The 18,240-nt window shown below is 37.1% G+C and overlaps 1 protein-coding gene across 4 annotated transcripts in view; it reads right to left on the bottom strand.

Annotated features, from left to right (window-relative positions):
* Nucleotides 1-18,240, bottom strand: part of LOC145537121 (plastin-3) — an 88,814-nt gene that overhangs the window by 38,825 nt on the left and 31,749 nt on the right. For all 4 annotated transcript variants that reach the window (XM_081567858.1, XM_081567861.1, XM_081567859.1 and 1 more), the window contains 2 exons: nt 8,355-8,439; nt 5,471-5,551 (listed from right to left, as the gene is read on the bottom strand). In XM_081567858.1, the coding sequence (XP_081423984.1) occupies nt 5,471-5,543 (73 nt within the window). In that variant the 5' untranslated portion in view covers nt 5,544-5,551; nt 8,355-8,439. The remainder of the gene's footprint in view (nt 1-5,470; nt 5,552-8,354; nt 8,440-18,240) is intronic.

An 18,240-nucleotide genomic window follows, 5' to 3' on the forward strand; every position in this document is an offset into this window, starting at 1 on the left:
AAGAAATGGATCAAGTGTTCTATTTTTAAAGAAATTGCTATACTTAAAAAAACACACAAAGATGCTCCCAAGGGTGTACCAGAGAGGCCTGTGTCTTTCATACTGGCTGCTGAATTCATCAGAAAGGAATTAAATGTTTTTAACAACAGATTCTGTCTGTCTGTCTGTCTATGATGACACGTGTAGATTCACATCTGCACTTAAAAAAAACACAAAACCTTATTATGCTCTTAACAAGTATTATTTTAGATGCCAGTACTCTCCCCAAACCCTCCCCCCAAGTAACCTTAAAGTAAATAAACTCATTATACAGCCATGTTCCTGCAGAAGTTTGAATCACACCAAGAATGCATATCCTTAAAAGGAAATGTTTTCCCTCCCCTTGCATCCTGTTATTTAAGCTATTTTCAGTACTTGTCTGGAGAAAGCTGAGCCAGAATTCAAGTGGTTTTGATTTTAGCTGCTGTTTTACACTGCCCATGTCCAGGTGGAATGTGGTGTAATCTGTCACTTCAAATGCATCTTTTGGGGTGCTACTTTGTCTTATAAATCTGACAGTGAGAAAATCCTGGGTTTCCCTTGACTCTTAGGTTGTGTGTGTGTGTGTGTTGCTTTATCCAGCCTTGATTCTGTCTAAATCTCGTGTCTTTCTTTATAAACAGGTCATATGTGTGTGTCCTCATCTGCAATACATATGCAACTTCTTTACTAACCCACTGCGGACAGTGCTCATTAGGACTTAAAGAAGAAAACCAATCAAGTACAGATGCACATCCTTTACAAAATGCTGTGTTTAAAAGTTCCATTTAGTTTAACTGATAAACACCACAAATTTTTGCATTAAAAAATGACAAAAGGAATCTATGTATCTAGCAATAATGGATTTATACACACACACACGATCCTGACCGCCTGTGAAAGCACACAACATATTAATTTAAAAGACTCAGCCAAGAAACTTGCACAGAAGAATTTGGATTATATTCCATCCTCAGATCTAAGCAATAAAGTTGAGCTTTCATCAGGCATTAAAACTTTAGAAAAGGGAGATGCTAAACATCTCCAGATGCTTAGATAAACACGGATTTTGCCTTTCACAGCTTATATCTTTTGAGGTAGCTCACTCCAGCAAATACATATAAGAGGCAGTTTAATGAGTCCCAGCTAACAGTAGAACAGAGGTTGCTACCGAAGAGTTCATCCTAATAGTGGATCCCCAAAGGTGGAAGTCAAGTACAGCTGAAGGCTGGACAAGATTAGAGGGCTGGAGACCAGGCAATCAAAAATGTTGTCTATCAACTGTTTTCCAACTCAAAATTGGCCATGACTTCCCACCTGCTGCCACTTCCCCACTTAAAAAATACACACACACGCACATTCTCACATACATGTATGCTCCTGCTCTTACCCAACACACCTATAATCTGTGCACCTATCTTCCACACAGTCAAAACACAGCTTTCAGACTATCTTGAGACCTTAATTTCCAATATTCCATCGATAATTAACCAGACAGCACAGTGAAAGAGCACTGGTCTATTTCTTTATTTTTTTTGGTTGGGCTGTAGTTTTTATTTTTTAAGCCATAATTAAACAAATATGCACTGGTGTCATTTTATTGAATGCTAAAAGTAAATTAAATGAAACCACTGTACTTTTTGTCACATCATCTGGATGTGGTTTTTATATACTAGAGAATATCAAGTAACATGAAATCACTTAACTTCCTGAGATGAGAAAATCTGGTATAGCTACAATCACCATAACCAAAAAATTTTGGCTTAGTTTGGTGGGCATCCTCAAAGGAATATACCCACACTATTCCTAGTCACTTATGAAACCCCATTATTCTTTAATTTCAAAAGTGTAGAATTCCTGTTTTGTTTTGTTTTTTAAAGCAGAGTGGCTACTGCTTAGGAGAGAAAAAAGTCAGATTAAGTGTTTGCAGGACTAAAGCCAGTCTGAGCAGTTCTACATTATATGAATTTACCTTTATGACAAGTAATCATTCAAATGACCTCTAGCTTCCCTAACAAGATTAAAGTTTCAGAATGTAAAAGACATTTTCTACTTGGTAAAATATTTACTTCCTAAGTGTTCCGAAAAGCTTTATATATTCTTCTTTAGAATGAATTCATGCAGCCTTGCAGCATTTAAATTAAAACAGAAACATCATGATGTAAGAAAAAATGAGAGCCAAGGCTTCTGCTATCCCAACGAGAAATACTGGAAACAAATATTGAGAAAATGAAAATAATTAAATGAAAATATACTGCTTGGAACTTAACATTAAGCAGGTGCAGAAAGTGAATGAAAGGAGAACTTTAAATCTTAGTACTCGATTTTTATTGCTAGTAAAGAGAATTTTAAAGCACTATTAATTGATTGAACAAAACCCATGATTAGTGGTAATTACAGAGATTTTCTCCATACACTATGATTTTGCTGAATTTCTAAAGAGATAATCAAGGCTATTATTGTTAATAGATGGGGAAAATCATACAATGATTTCCATATTTTGTCACAATTGAACTGAGATAAAGTAGTCCGCCCTTACCTCCCCATAAGAAAGAATTGTCCTTGTCAGGAAAATAAGTTATGGAGCTTGTTTTTAAAATCAAGTTTTCCTGAATGAAGGGAAAAAAAAGGGATTTCCATAATACCTTTGATAGTTGCCTAAGGGCTCTGTAAATAAGAACTAAAAACTACAAAGATTTTAAAGGAAAATCTAGATTCAGCTGGGTCTTTAAACACTTTTCTGAAAGACTATACACAGCTTTTAATATGCTGGAAAATACAAATTTTATGTGTTACACTGTAATGGCCAAAGCCTTCAGCAGTAAATTCTGCCATGATGAAAATCTTCATAACAAAGACCCTTTGTGATAAAGACAAAGTCCTAGTACATGAAAAGACTATGTATAATTCCTTAGAATTCAATTATTTATGTATTGAAAACTAAACGTGTACAACAGTGAGCTAGATACTGAGGGGGAATACAAAGAATACTATGTGGAACTGGTAGAAATTTTGGACTCCAGAATTCCTGCTTATAGCATACAGAGTGATAAGAGTCTACATATCACAGGAATATATGCCTGGTAGGACTTCAATAAGACTCATGGTCCAATCTCTCAGCTTTGAGAAGGTCTTTGCCTACCCTAAACCTTTCAAGATATATGATTTAAAGTAAGACAGTAGTTCCACAATGACCCTTTCTTGCAGTCCAAGTTCTAATTGATCCCTCATTAGCCTAATTTAGCCCCATTTCCTCCTTGGAGATAATTGGTCAACCCTTTTTATATCATTCAGCTTTAAAAGAGCATTTAAGCTCTTTTACTGACAAAACTATTACAGTGCCATCAGGTAAATAATATTTGCATTAACTTTAATTTTTTAAGAATATTTCACACAGATATTTCTAAGACTCTGCACATGAGGACAAAGCCTTTATTCAATAATAAACATTGATTTGAGGAGGTGAGGCCTTGGAAGATTAAGTAATAGCAATAATAAGGTACCCACACTAAAATTCAAACAGTAAGAAAACAAATTAGGCGGAAACCAATACAACACTGAAAAGCAATTATCCTCCAATTAAAAATAAATTCAAAAAATAAAATGTATAACCCCCCCAAAAATAGGCTGTCCCCAACACTGAAGATGAATAAAAATAAAACAGAAAGTTCAAAGGCTGCTGCTGCTGCTAAGTCTCTTCAGTCGTGTCCGACTCTGTGCGACCCCATAGATGGCAGCCCACCAGGCTCCCCCATTCCTGGGATTCTCCAGGCAAGAATACTGGAGTGGGTTGCCATTTCCTTCTCCAATAAGCTCAAAGGAAACAATGATTAAAAAAAAAAAACAATTTCTACAGAATAATGTGATTTAAACAGTCTTGTAGCCAAGAAACCACCTTCTGTTTTCCATAATCAATCTAATATTAAACTGAGTAGTACATTGAGTAGTCCAGTAAGTGGTATCTATGGCAAGTTAACTGTCTTTTTTTTCATACACATACGTAGTCATGTTAAAGACTCAGGACTATTTTTCCCTAGTTAGAATTCTGATGGGATTATGAATAGTCACTCTGGCTGTTGGGGCAGGGTGGGGGCTGTCATTACCTTTCCCAAGGCATGTTGTTGTTACCAAATGCCTTCATAGAACATACTCACAAATATATGGGAATATAGCAAGGAGATCAAACCAGTCGGTCCTAAAGGAAATTAGGACTATTCATTGGAAGGACTGATGCTGAAGTTGAAGCTTCAATACTTTGGCCACCTGATGCAAAGAGCTGACTCATTGGAAAGGCCGTGATGCTGGGAAAGATTGAAGGCAAGAGGAGAAGGGGGTGACAGAGGATGAGATGGTTGGATGGCATCACCGATTCAATGGACATGAGTTTGAGCACATTCCAGGAGTTAGTGAAGGACAAGGAAGCCTGGCGTGATGCAGTCCATGGGGTCACAAAGAGTCGGACATGACCGAGTGACTGAACAACAAGAGATGTGTATTTCCTCACTTTTCACTAATGGGGTTTCCAACACAGGTCAAAGAGTAGATTCTGGTTTAAATAACAAATCATTATGATTTGACTTCATACCCTTTAGTCAAGAAGATACCAAACAGTAATACTCTCCCTCTGAAAGCACCTGTTGAGTACACACATCAATAATCAGGTCTTACCCTGTTTTCTCATTATCTTCACTGACTTGAGCACTGAAATAATGGAATGTAAATACTATAAATTGCTTCCATAGCTGCTAAATTTGAAGACATGTTATATGATGTTAAAGGTAAGCCAAATGGTATGCTAATCCTTCCCATCTTATACATATGCTGATTCAAGAAGGTAGAACAGTGTGCATCATCCAAAGGCACAATACATCCAAGAAAAAGGCAGTAAAGCCATGTTAATTAAAAGTAAACTATCATCTGGGCTTCCCAGGTGGGTCAGGAAGATCACTTGGAGTAGGAAATGACAATCCACACCAGTATTCTTGCCTGGAAAATTACATGGGCAGAGGAGCCTGGTGGGCTATAGTCCATGGGGTTGCAAAGAGTCAGACACGATTGAATGACTGAGCATGCTCGCGCACACACACACACACGCAACATCATCTAACGGTTCTTAACATTTTGGGGGGTCAGTTGGCTCTTTGAGAATATAGTGAAAGCTTCAAATCCTCTCCTCAGAAAAATATGGTAAAACAAAATATGTCTACAAATTTCAGGAGCCACAGCAGCCCCCAGGTAAAGACTGGGACCCTGGACTAAAAACCTTTCACCATATTAGATACTAGCTATAATTAGCAATGACACAGTTTAAAGTGTGGCTTCTAGAACTTTATTCCATTGATTTTAACTAGTTTCCTGATTAACCATTCACATAATTTTTCAGAGAAATAACTTTGATTAGTGCCAAATAAACATTGCTTTACCATAGTTACCCTACAAGAAAACAACTCACCAACTTTTGCAAAGGCCTCTTTGAGTTCATCAAGCTCATCTTTGGAAATCTGAGTGGTAGCCATCTCATCCATTTAAAGATCTAAAGAGAAACCAAAAAGGTTTAAGACTTGAAAACAGTCATAGATAACAAGAACTAACAGTGTTGTGGGTCAATTATACTTCAAAAACAAACTGACAGAAAAAGAGATGAGATTGGTGGTTACAAGATGTAGGGGGTTACCAGAGGATAGGGAATTGGATGAAGGCAGTCAAAAGGTATAAACTCCCAGTTATAAGTAAGTACTAAGGATGTAATGTACAACATGATAATTATAATGTGAAATTTGTTAAGAGAGCTAATCCTAAGAGTTCTCATCAAAAGGAAAAACATTTTTTTCTTTTATTTTGTATCTATATGAGATAATGCATGTTTACTAAATTTATTGTGATAATCCTTTCATGATGTATATAAATTATTTTGCTGTTCCTCTTAAACTTCTACAAATGCTGTATGTCAACTGTATCTATCAAACTGGAAGAAAAAAAATTTTAAGACAAAAAATTTGTGATGAATATATTATAAGCAATCCTGTAAACTCTCATTTTAGGGATAATTTAGACAGAAATGCAAACTACTAGAACTATCTGAATAGGTTCCCATATTTCTAGCTATAGCCATAATGAAGAAAACAAATGAGAAATTATCATTGGTCAAAAGCTCCTCAGACAAAAATACTTCTCAATCGTCCTTTCAAGGACAAAGTCTTACACTGCATTCAAAGAATGTAAAGAAGGGGCAAGGTAGCAAGCAATGATAGATTCTTAGTTATATGAGCCAAAACTAAGTCAACATTATGTGACTAAAGATTCATGTAAAATATAACTTTTTTAGGACTTCCCTGGTGGTCCAGTGGTTAGGTCTCTGTGCTTCCACTGCAAAGGGCACTGGTTCAATCCCTGGAGGGGGAACTAAGATCCTGTATGCTGCATGGCATGGCCAATAAATAAATAAATGTTTAAAAAAATAACTTTTTCAATTGGCATCTATCTATCTTACTGGCTAGTTCTATTTTTTCCATCTTTATTGAGATACGTGACATAATATTGTGTTAAGTTTAAGCTCTACACCATAACAACTTGATATATACATATATTGTGAAAATATAGTAACTTAACCACAATAAGGTAAGTTAACACATCTATCATCTCACATAGTTACCATTTTTTCCCCTTAAGTCATTTAAAAGTCATTCACTGTGGAAAACCTTATGTTCATATAGGAGCATACGACAGCTACCAATCATCCCCATTAAAGAATGAATCAACTAAAACAAATTATTTTTGGTTGTGATACAGAAACACACACAAGAGCATGCTTATCAACACATCTTTGTGTACACAACTTTTTAATATTATTTGAGCTTATACTCTTTCTGATTTGCCCCTATTTTACCTATTTAATCAACAAACAGGTCTTGGCAAACTATGGCCTACGGGCCCAATCTGGGCCACTGCTTATTTCTGTATGGCCCCAAGCTAAGTAAGGTTTTTTTCAGATAAACATCTGCTGTCAAATGTTTGAACTTCAATAAAATGAAATGTTATCCCAGAAAAATAACAAAAGAATTCCATTTTTCTCATCAGTACAGTTGTAGTACCAAAAAAAGTACTCAAACACTTATTATTTTTTGAATTTTGTCAGTAAAAATTTGTGGAAACAACATTTAAATCCTTGACATTAATAATATAATATTCTTATTTTGCCTCTTGGCATACAGTATATATGAGGGTACCTTTACAGAAAATCTTGACTGATTCCTGCAATAGAGAAAGGAGGTCTGTACTACAATGGAAAATCCCCACATACAAACCTATTAACTTTTAGACAGAAGGAAACGCACATGATTATTTGTTGTCTTTTTCTTTTTTTTTTTTCTCATTTAATCTTTTTAACTCCTGGAGGAGGAAATGACAACCCACTCCAGTATTCTCGCCCAGAGAATTCCACGGACACATGAGCCTGGTAAGCTACAGTCCATGGGGTCGCAAAGAGGTGGACATGACTGAGCGACTTTCACATACACCATCTTTTTAAAGAAATTTCCTTTTTAACAGAACTGAGCAAAAAGCAGAGAATTTAGTTTCCATATACCCCTGCCCTAACACTCTCACAGCCTCCCTCATTATGAACATCCTTCATCAGGGATACATTCGTTACAATTGATGAACCTTCTTTGACACATCATTGTCACCTAAGTCAACAGTTTACATTAGGCTCACTCTTGGTGTTGTACATACTATGCATTTTGTATATACAAAACGGACACCATTATAGTATCATATAGGATAGTTTCACTGTCCTAAATGTGTTACCTGTTAAAGTTCAAAAACTATATGAAAAGCAAATTTGAGATCTCATATTTATCTTTTAAACATTTTTATTAAAAGTTAAAAAATTACTTGACAACTCTTCTGTTTGCCGTGATGCCTAATATTTAATACAGAAGAGCTCAAAAGAGAGGGGACCACATCTGTCTTTTGCACACCCATCATTGTCACTTCTAGAACTAACCACAGTCCCAGTCATGTAGTAAGGGACTCAACAAAACAGTACTTTCATAAATTCATATTCCTACTAATTCTATGAACCCTCATAACAGCCTTTTAAGGTAAATATTCTTACTCCATTTTTTCTTATTAGATAACCTAGGCTCAGGGAGACCAAGGACCTAGAATTCAAACTCAGGTTTCTCAAATCCCTGCAAAGATTTAAAATGACCATATGATACTATTCGCTATATTTCCACCCTAATACAACACACATTTATAATGACTCATATTTTTAAAAAATTAAATAAAAGCAGACTTTTCAAAAACTTGTATGTTCATAAAACTTTTCTTACCTCTAGTGTTAAAATGTCACTAAAGATGGACAACTTCTCAGTAGATAAGCTGTATGAAAAACACCTTTCAGAGCAGTCTCAGGATCTATAGGGTAAAGAAATATCTTCAATTGGATACGAAGGCAGTCATTTTCAAGACGGAGAGTAAGAAATGATTTTGCCTAAGTTAGCCTGCAACCTGCTGATGGTACTTTTTAAAATATTCTATACTTTACTAATATGATGGTCAACACTTCTGATTACCAAAATACTCTACAGGTTTCACTCTAATTTTCTTTACACATATTGTAAGTAATCATATTTTCAATGTGAAATAATTGCCCCTCTCTAGTAATGACATCACACAGAACAGTGGCACAGAAAGTTTAAAGTGAGACTGTCTCAGAAAATTGAAAACACGTGGCCTCTCCTTTATTTCTAAAGTTTCCATCTAGTTTGGGCAATTTGCGAGTCAATAATAATCTAAAATATAGTTGTTTTTTTTTAAAGAATATATTATTCGTATACTGTTATATCACTTCTATAAAAGAGAAAATTAGGAAAAAGTGGTTCTGGACATTTACCTCCCACCCAGCCCATACCCACCCCAAATCCCAACCTGCAGCACCTTTCATTTCGGCTAACCACTAACCAGTGGGTTCTGAATCAAACCTTCTCTCCCAGTTCTCCCCTTTGCAGGCAGCAGGGCTAACGGGGTAGAAATCTCTTCCCTCTTCTTTATACCCTCAACACATATGCACTTCTATCCTCACACAATTTTACCCAGGCCTCTGTTACATGTCTAGTTCCTACCCTCAAAGAATTTACAATCTGGGGAAGACAAAGATGTAGATAATTATAATTTGACACAAAGTGAACTAGCGGTTGTAATAAAAGGTAGAGATGGGGCAAAGACTCTGAAGACTTTAAGGATTATTAATTTCATCTCAAGCAGGCCAGGAAAGGAGCACTTTTGTTCATCCTGAAAAATTAGGAAATACATACATCTCATAGAAATGATTTCAAGGCACACGTTTACTTAAAAAAATTAATAAAATGCATCATTAAAAAAAAAACGCCAAAATACACTTTCAAGTTTCCTAATTTCTTATTCCTGTCTAAATACCATCATGAAAGCCTAAAGTGACCCCTTTTATACTGATAGCTCAGATTTTTCAGCTACAGGAGACAAGAAGAGGCACAACTAAGAATTAAAAGAACTGTAACACGCATGTATTACCCAAAGAATATTTGTTTAGCTCAGGATAACAACATAGTTTAATTTAGGAGTCTCCCACTTAAATAAACTCCATTTGTTTATTTATAATTATTTGAAAGTAAATAAATAAATGCTACCCTGAAGCACCTGAACTAAAACAAGAAATCCAATGTAAAGTTTAAAAGCCTCACAATATACATCTCAGTTGACAAAAATCATAATATTTAAATTAGCTATTTAATGCAGATTTTTTTCCCACTATGAATAAAAAAAGGTTTGTCCTTAAGATTACTTACGGGTACTTGATGGAATCAAGCAATTAAGTACTTACTATCCTGGAGGAAAATACCACATTTAAACAATTTAGGGAAGACTGCCAGGAACATCAGATTTTTAGAAACTGTACAAATTAAAATTACTGAAAGCTCTACCCTCTTTATAGGGCATTCATTGTACTCTTTCTCTCAAAATAAGTAAAACATCTCAGATTGGGGTTTAGGGAGCAAAACAGATTATTGCCCCATAAACACCTTGATTGAATCCTGAATACTTGCAGCAAACTTGTTCCCCACCCAAGGATGTAGTATGTTAACACAGGAAGACTGAGAGATGTGGAATCAGAAGAGATCAATCAGTGTCCCGGCTCTGCGACCTGCTAGCAGTGTGTCTATGAGTGAGTGAGTTTAATCTTTCTAAGCTTCAGTTTCCTCCTTTGAAAACAGCCATAATAACTACTTCCCTAGGGTTCTGATGAAGATTAAAGATGGCATGTGAGGGCACACTATAAACCATAAAGCATTATACAGCAACTTCAAATCCTTAATGAAAGAAAAAGAGAAAAAAATCAATGCCTAAGTAATTAAGAGGCTATGTATAAATATAAGGCATGAGTTCTACTAAGAACCTTTTAAATAAAATATATGAAAAGTTATGTCTTTTGCCCTATAATTATCAACTGCAGAGTATGATAGATCTCCTTCATATATAAAAACTATAAGACTTTAAGTCAAAGTAATTTAAGAAGGATGGGACTAATGAAAATTTGTCAGCCACTTTTTACCCATGAGTCGATTTGGCTCCTGCATAAGGCCAGTTTCTAAACACAACTTGAAGAATGGCCAGGAGGTTTTTTTTTTAATCCAATTTTTACTTTATATCAGGACCACTTAAAAAATAGTTAACAGCTTGTCAATACTGTCACATTCTTCCTACTTTGCATTTTTTTTTCTGTGAGCAATGAAAAATGAAAGGTGAAGAGGTAAAAAGTAAATATTATTGCTGAATAAAATTTCACAGTATGTGATTGGTAGGCAAAAAGAAAGTCTGACTGTTGAAATATGTTAAAATGTGTCCTTTTCCCCAGTCTGTCTTCCCACAAAAAATGAACTTTATTTATATATAGAGAGAGCAGGCACTGATATTAAAAAAAAGAAAGAAAGAAATATATTTATATATTTTCCCTCCATTTAAATTTAGCCAAATGAAATACCAATCAAAAATAAAAGCTTCCAGTGTCTCTCCATTTTTCTGAATTCTGTCATCTGCAGAGCACTTTGTCCCAAATTCTGTTTTCCTCCCTAGCTCCAGTGCTGGCCTTCTCTATAAAGGGAAAACAGCAGGAAAAAAGCAAACCTTCTCTCTCCTTAAACAGGAAAACAGATTTTAAAATAAGGGAATGAAACAAAAGCAAACAAAACCTTGTTTGTTTGTTTTGTCATAAAAGGATATCGTATACAACTGGGTCTGAATTCAGGGCGTCACCCATAGAGGAATCTTATGCCTATGAAGTCATCCCTAATTACAGCGTTTGACTAACAATACAGCAATTACGAAACCACTCCACTGGCTCATTTAACTATACTTAAACCCGGAATACAAATCTTTGTTGAGAAAGGTGTACCTACAACTAACTACCTGAAACAATGACTCAAATTCTCAAAGGCATTTGATGGGGGGTGGAGGCAGCAGGGGTGGGGAGTGGGGAGAGAATGCCTGTTTTCATACCCTAAAGCAATTCACTTTAGGAATGCAGCTTACTAAATTTACTAATCTGTGTCAATCACAAGCAACCGCGGCTCAGGCAGCAGGGCACACACAGTGGGAAAATCAACCATGGATAATCAAGAGTTGATTATGAATTTTGTATTTTTTTCTTGAAATTGAAAGGAACTAAAAGATAAAAGCAGGGGCTATTCATCAGCCACTAGCAGGTAAACAGAATTGGGAAAGTGAGGCTGATTGATGACTTAAAATCAGAGATTTGGTCACACACACACAGTTAAGCTGATAAGTTCAAATCATGAAGAAGAGAAGGTGGATAAAACATGCAAGAATACATTATTTGTATTTGTGTATTTGTCACCTTCCTCTATCCAAAACAGGCAATGCTTCAGAACACCCACACTTCACATACCTAACTGTACCAACAGAAACTGCCACCCTGCCTCCTCCCTAGCCGGTAAATCAACAGCACTAGTCTCCAGGTCAAATGGGCATGCAACCCTCTGAGTCAAAGCTCACCCACTCTCACTCTGATTACTCAAGCTCTAGTGACATGTTTCCAAACGACTTGAGAAGATTTCAACTTGAATGTCTATCATACTCACCCAACTTATTCATTTATATTCAAGCTTTAAGTGAATGTTTAGTGTGTAGGCACCGTGCTGGGTGCTGCATATATAGAGACTAAGGATCCAGAGTCTCCTCTCGAAGACTTTACTGTTCAGTGGGGACAAAGATGGAAAATAAAGACATAGTATTAATGTCATCACGCTAGTCACTCAGTGGTGGGGTGACAGTGATGGGCTTCAGTTTTCCAGAGAAGGTGACTTTTGAACTTAATCTTAAAATGTAAGGAGGACATCCTCAGACAGATTATCACTGGTAAAGGCACTCTAGGCACAGAGAAGAGGATATCCTGGTGCTAGAGAAAGATAGTGTGGTTGGAGCACGGTGCCTAGGGTTTGTGACAAACACAGTTGGAGCAGAAGGTCAGGGTCTAATTTAGAAGGCTGAGACTCAAAATCTGGACTTGACCTTCCGGCCAAGGGAGAAGGAAGGTCAGAGAGGAAAATCCCAGTCAGGAAAGTCTAAGTGTCTACATTTGAACTTACTGTCATGTTATTTCTCCCCTTTTCGAACACCTCTGCTGTCAAATTCAGTCTCCTTTTCAACTTTCCTCAATCTCCAGGTTTACAAATTCAAGAAGTTTGGTCACAAGAAACAAAGGGAGATTGAGGTAAATCACTAAGCCTTTTGGATTATCATAGCCCTTTATCACTTCAAGTCTAGCTTTTCTAAAGACCTTTTAGTCTATCCATCTACAGTCCTATCTCCCTCCTACGTAATCTTTATGCTGCTAACATCCTGAAGAGCAGATCTAAGGTATATTACCTATGAAAGCAAGTCCCAACTTCTCAGCACAACATCCAAGAAGCCTACACACTTTTCTGTATTGATACCTGTCTATCTTTCCAATGTTTCTTCCCATTACATGCACTGCACACTCTGGAATCACACTCTGTAAAGATAACCTCTGCCCCAATCAGGGCATCTCCTCTCCCAGCTACTTTTCAAAAGAATCTTTGAGAAAGCCTCTTTGGATGATCCCCACCTGAGGGAAAAATTCTTTTTCCAGGACTCTCACAGAACTGTCTGTTTTCTTCTATTACAGCCAGCATGAATCCTTTCAGATAGCTCTAATTTTAAATATCTTACTGTCAGATCATATGTACCAATTTTTGAATGGGAAAATACAGTCACACAAGGATAACATTTAATACTATTATACAAAAGCTTTCTGATGGAAGGGACTGCTTAGCCTTCATCCTCATATTCCCAGCCCCTCTCACAGTGGCTACAGAGTAGGTAATAATCATAATTAAGATAATATAATAACATATCATTGTAAGTTTATATTATAACAGCTAACATTTATGGAGGACTTATTATTTAAATGAACTGTGCTATACATTATGTAAAGTTACTTCTCAGAAAAACTCTGTGAACCACGTAATACTATTATTTCCATTTTACAGTAAAGCAAACAGGCTTACAGAAGTTGAATAACTTGCCCAGTCACATGGCTCAAGAGAGGGAGACCTAGGTCTCAATCCAACTCCACCTGACACCAAAGTCAGCATTCTCAATTGTTATGCTGTATTATAGCTTTCTCAAGCACAGTTTAGTGAATGAATTTATTTCCCCAACAAGACTATAAACTTATTTAAGTAGTAACACAGCTTACTCATCTATGTATTCACCACAGCACTTAGCACAACACAGGGACACAAGTGTATTCTCAGTAAATCTTTTATTTTCTTTTTAAACTTTTTATTTTGTATTGGGGTATAGCCGATTTAACTAGTATGATAGTTTTAGGTGGACAGCAAAGGGACCCAGCCATACATTTACATGTACCCATTCTCCCTCAAACTCGTCTCCCATCCAGGCTGCCACGAAACACTGAGCAGAGTTCCCTCTGCTATATACAGTAGGACCCTCTCAGTAAATACCTTGACTCAAAAAAGGTCCACATCTAGGGTTCACACCCATTTTGATCATGTCAGTCTCATTTCAGGAAGCTATAATTATTATGCTGAAATGGCTTGTCTAAACTTTGCTGGGTATTCCGGGTCTTCTGGCATTCCTACTAGCCACATCTAACCAGTTTAATCTTTCAACAACACTCAAAATTAGCTTTTTGATCACTACCATCCTCCTGTGGAGAAGGAAATGGCAACCCACTCCAGATATTCTTGCCTGGAGAATCCCATGGACAGAGGAGCCTGGCGGGCTATGGTCCACAGGTCGCAGAGAGTCGGACACAACTGAAGCGACTCCGCATGCACAGGCACGCACCATCCTCCTGAACATGTCCTCCTAACCCCTACATCAGTACCTTCTGTTTTATCCTGACCCCACTACCTCTATCTCTCCCTCGTAGTAAGAATCCCCTCTCTCTGTATCTACCTTTCAGCCTTAAAATGCCCTCCACTTTATTCCTTATCCAAATTCTACTCATCCTTCAAGTTTCAGCAGAAGCCTCATCCTCTCCCAAACCACGTTTCCCAATGACTACACATCCCTGCTGATTTTTCTCTTCAACTCCCATAGGATTTAGAATGTTGCCACAAAATTCAGCAATTGAATCACAGACATCCTCCTATAGTTATATAAGTGGATGAGGACAATCTGGCTGGGACATCCATTATCCTACTAGATTCAGTTCATCTGCCTTCTCCACACAGATCCTCAAACTTGGTCAAAGAGAATAATCTTCTTCCATCAAAGACAACCATTCTTTCACCATCAGCACACACAATACTTGTCTAATTACTTGCTCTGATGTCTTATTTCAAGATTGTTTGTTTCTCAAGAACAGAATCTAAACTTCATCTTCCTCTCGGATATTCCCACAATGATAATCTTTTGCTGGACACTGGGTACAGAAGTATGCCTCAAAACATATTCCAACCGACTGCAATGTTTTGAGGGTGGTGTTAATTCCCAGTATTCCCAATATCCAATGATTACTGAAATTAGGGAAGAAACAAAAACTTAGGGTAGTTAAGTGACTTTGCCCAAAACAGAGCTGTGGAGTAAATGTAAAATTAAAAAAAAAAAGATTATGTGAGAGAGAAGGTAATTAACTACTCTTACCATAAAAATGAAAACAAAGAGGCTACACAGTGCTTTATGGAAAGAAGGCACATGCCTATTATACCCTATGGAAGATAATTTAAAAACTCCTAACCAGGAATTCCCTGGTTGTCTAGTGGTTAGGACCCTGTGCTTCCACTGCAGGGGGCATGGGTTTGATTCATGGTTAGGGAACTAAGATCACACATGCCGCCAGATGCAGCCAAAAAAACCAAAACTTTTAACAAATGTGACCATGATACTGAGAAATATAAAAAGTTGCCAGAAAATGCAGACAGGGACCCTTCTAGCTAATGCTAATTCATTTTCATTATTTAAAGAAGGGATTCAATTAATCCTTGAACTGAAATCACCAAAACTGTAACTGTGTAAAACATACAGATTATTGGCAACAGGTTCAGTAGGGGCTATATATGAAAGTGTTCTAAACGTTCTTTCTTCAAAACATTGGTGTTAAGTGGGTACTGACCAAAAAACAGGCCAGACTTTTTAAAAATAAGGACAAGAATGCTGACCTTCTCTTGTGGCACATTCATTCCTATATATGACATGTTTCTGCTTCCCTGTATTTAATATCACTTAATTTCAGCCTCTTATATGCTAACTACTATAAACAACTATTCTCATTGCATCAGTGCTAATAATTTAGTATAAATATAAGCACACACTCCAGTATCAGTGTGATTTATTTTGAGTATAAGATTTTTTTTTAACACACAAGAGCCATCGCTATGGTACCCATAGTTATTTTTTTTTTTTTTAGTGATTAGTTTTTAACCTTACAGCTTATTTTCTCCAGGTGACTGCAGCTTGGAGTTTTGTTTGCTTCCTTTTAGAAAACTTTAGTGGAATCTTGGTAAAGGAGTAACTGTAGCAGTTTAAGAGGTTATATCATCTTTCTCAATCATCTGTTGCTCTGAAAGTCACAAGTGAGTTACTCTTTAAATGGTCTCACCTGTTGTCACAGGTTCCCTGTTTTGAGTCGCAGGTTCCTAGCCCTGAAAGTTTAGGAAAGGTGAAAGCAGACAGAAAAAGTGGTGAAAGATGTTACTGTTTATTATTTCAGCATCTCAACATCATTAAAAATTGCTCATTACAGTTAAGTAGAGAACAAGTTTCTATGATGAAAGAAAAGTTCAACAAGTACAGCATACTTTGCTTAGCTAGGTTGCTTTTTTGGTCTAGATCCTCTGGTAATTCTACTTGACATTTCAGCCACAAACTGGTAAAACTACACAAGAGGACATCGCTAGATAACTCCCAATAAAACGGATAGTCTTTTCCCATGAAGCACTGTTATATATGGACTTTCCTGGTAACACAGTGGTAAAGAATCTGCCTGCCACTGCAGGAGATATAGGTTCAATCCCTGGGTCAGGAAGTTCCCTTGGAGAAGGAAATGACAACCCACTTCAGTATTCCTGCCTGGAAAATTCCATGGACAGAGGAACCTGGTGGGCTACAGTCCATAGGGTCGCGAAGCGTCAGACACGAATGAGCAACTGAGCATGCGCGCGCGCGCACACACACACACACACACACACACACACACACACACACACACACTTATATATGCTGTTAGGCTGTACAGGAGTTGTAACTAGAGAATAAAGCAGCTAGCTGATTTGGATACATTTAGCAATGATGTTTCTACACTTCCTTTAGGTTCTAATAATACAAACCCCGAAAACATCATTTTGGTGACATAGCATACCATTTCAGGGACATTTCTAAAGTGACCTTAAAAAAATCTTACCTACTATTTACATGACAAAATACATTTCAAATTCCAAATCAATGGAGCAATGAACTTTGGAAGGTTCTATCAGGGACTGAAGGTTAACTCTCCCTTGTATCCAACCCCAAGTAACTGCCTGCATATAACAGCAATTTTGCCTTGGTTGGATCCAAAAACGTCAAGGACACTTAAACATTAGCTTACTAGTTGATGTGAAGAAAAGATTGCTATCTTCTGCGTGTATGCTGCTCCACCAAGGCCAGAGGATGCAGGAGAGAAGGGTGAAGGTTTATTAAGAGGGGGAGGGGAGCCAAGGAGGCTGTTATTTGCACAGTGATGCATGGGGGCAGGGGCACACAGACTTAAACTGAGCCATCTTAGTCCTCTCCCTATTTCTCCAATACCTACAATCAATTAAACCACCTCAACTGTTGTGTCTGTGTTGCTTTAAAGGAGACACAGCATAGGGTTCTGGTTGCTGACCAGTGACTCCCCTTCCCCCACTCCGGTACCCTCCTCAGTGTGTGATAACCATCTGCTTCTCTATCTCCTCTGCTAGGCTGTGAGTTCCTTGAAAGCAGGGCTGGTTATCTTATTTGACTTTCTATCTTGGCTCACAATAAGCCCTCACAAAATGTTTGTTGAATAAATTGATGTTGGCAAGTAGGGAAAGGGAACAAACATAATGCAGGCTAAATAGCTGTCTCGCGTGGTTTCAAAAATGCACACTCTGTAAAGAAAGCTGGGAACAAAACACTTGAGACATAATAGTGCACCCACATTCTTCACATGCACTTGGCCTGTTAGCATGGTTTAACTGTCTATTCCTGTTTAATACTTCAAGATACTACAAAACTCTTCAAGATGTTTGCAACCTGTCCTTTGAATTTAACTGAAAGTCAAACAGAAAGATTTTTTTTTTCTTTCAGAAACAGTTTTTGCTTGGCAACAATTTTGACAATCAAGTAGCACATTTCACCTTTACAATAATACACATCATGTTTTGACAAACCTGCAATTTACAGATAAAAGTATCATTTAGAAATAGACGTAAATTGCTGCAAACTAAAGCCATACTTAAAATTTTTATTATGAAAATTTTCACTGTATACAGAAGAGAAAATTGTACAACACCCACAGTCCTATCATCCAGATTCTACATTTATCAGGATTTTCCCATTGATTCTCTTTACCTGTCCTCTCTTCAGCTGTGTGCTCTCCCTCTCCCTCTTTCTCACCCCCTCTCTTTTCCCTGAATTATTTTAAAGCAAACCCCAGACATCCAGTGA

This window comes from Giraffa tippelskirchi, chromosome X (assembly GCF_054371585.1).
Source record: "Giraffa tippelskirchi isolate mGirTip1 chromosome X, T2T-mGirTip1v1.2.pri, whole genome shotgun sequence".
NCBI classification, from domain to species: domain Eukaryota; kingdom Metazoa; phylum Chordata; class Mammalia; order Artiodactyla; family Giraffidae; genus Giraffa; species Giraffa tippelskirchi.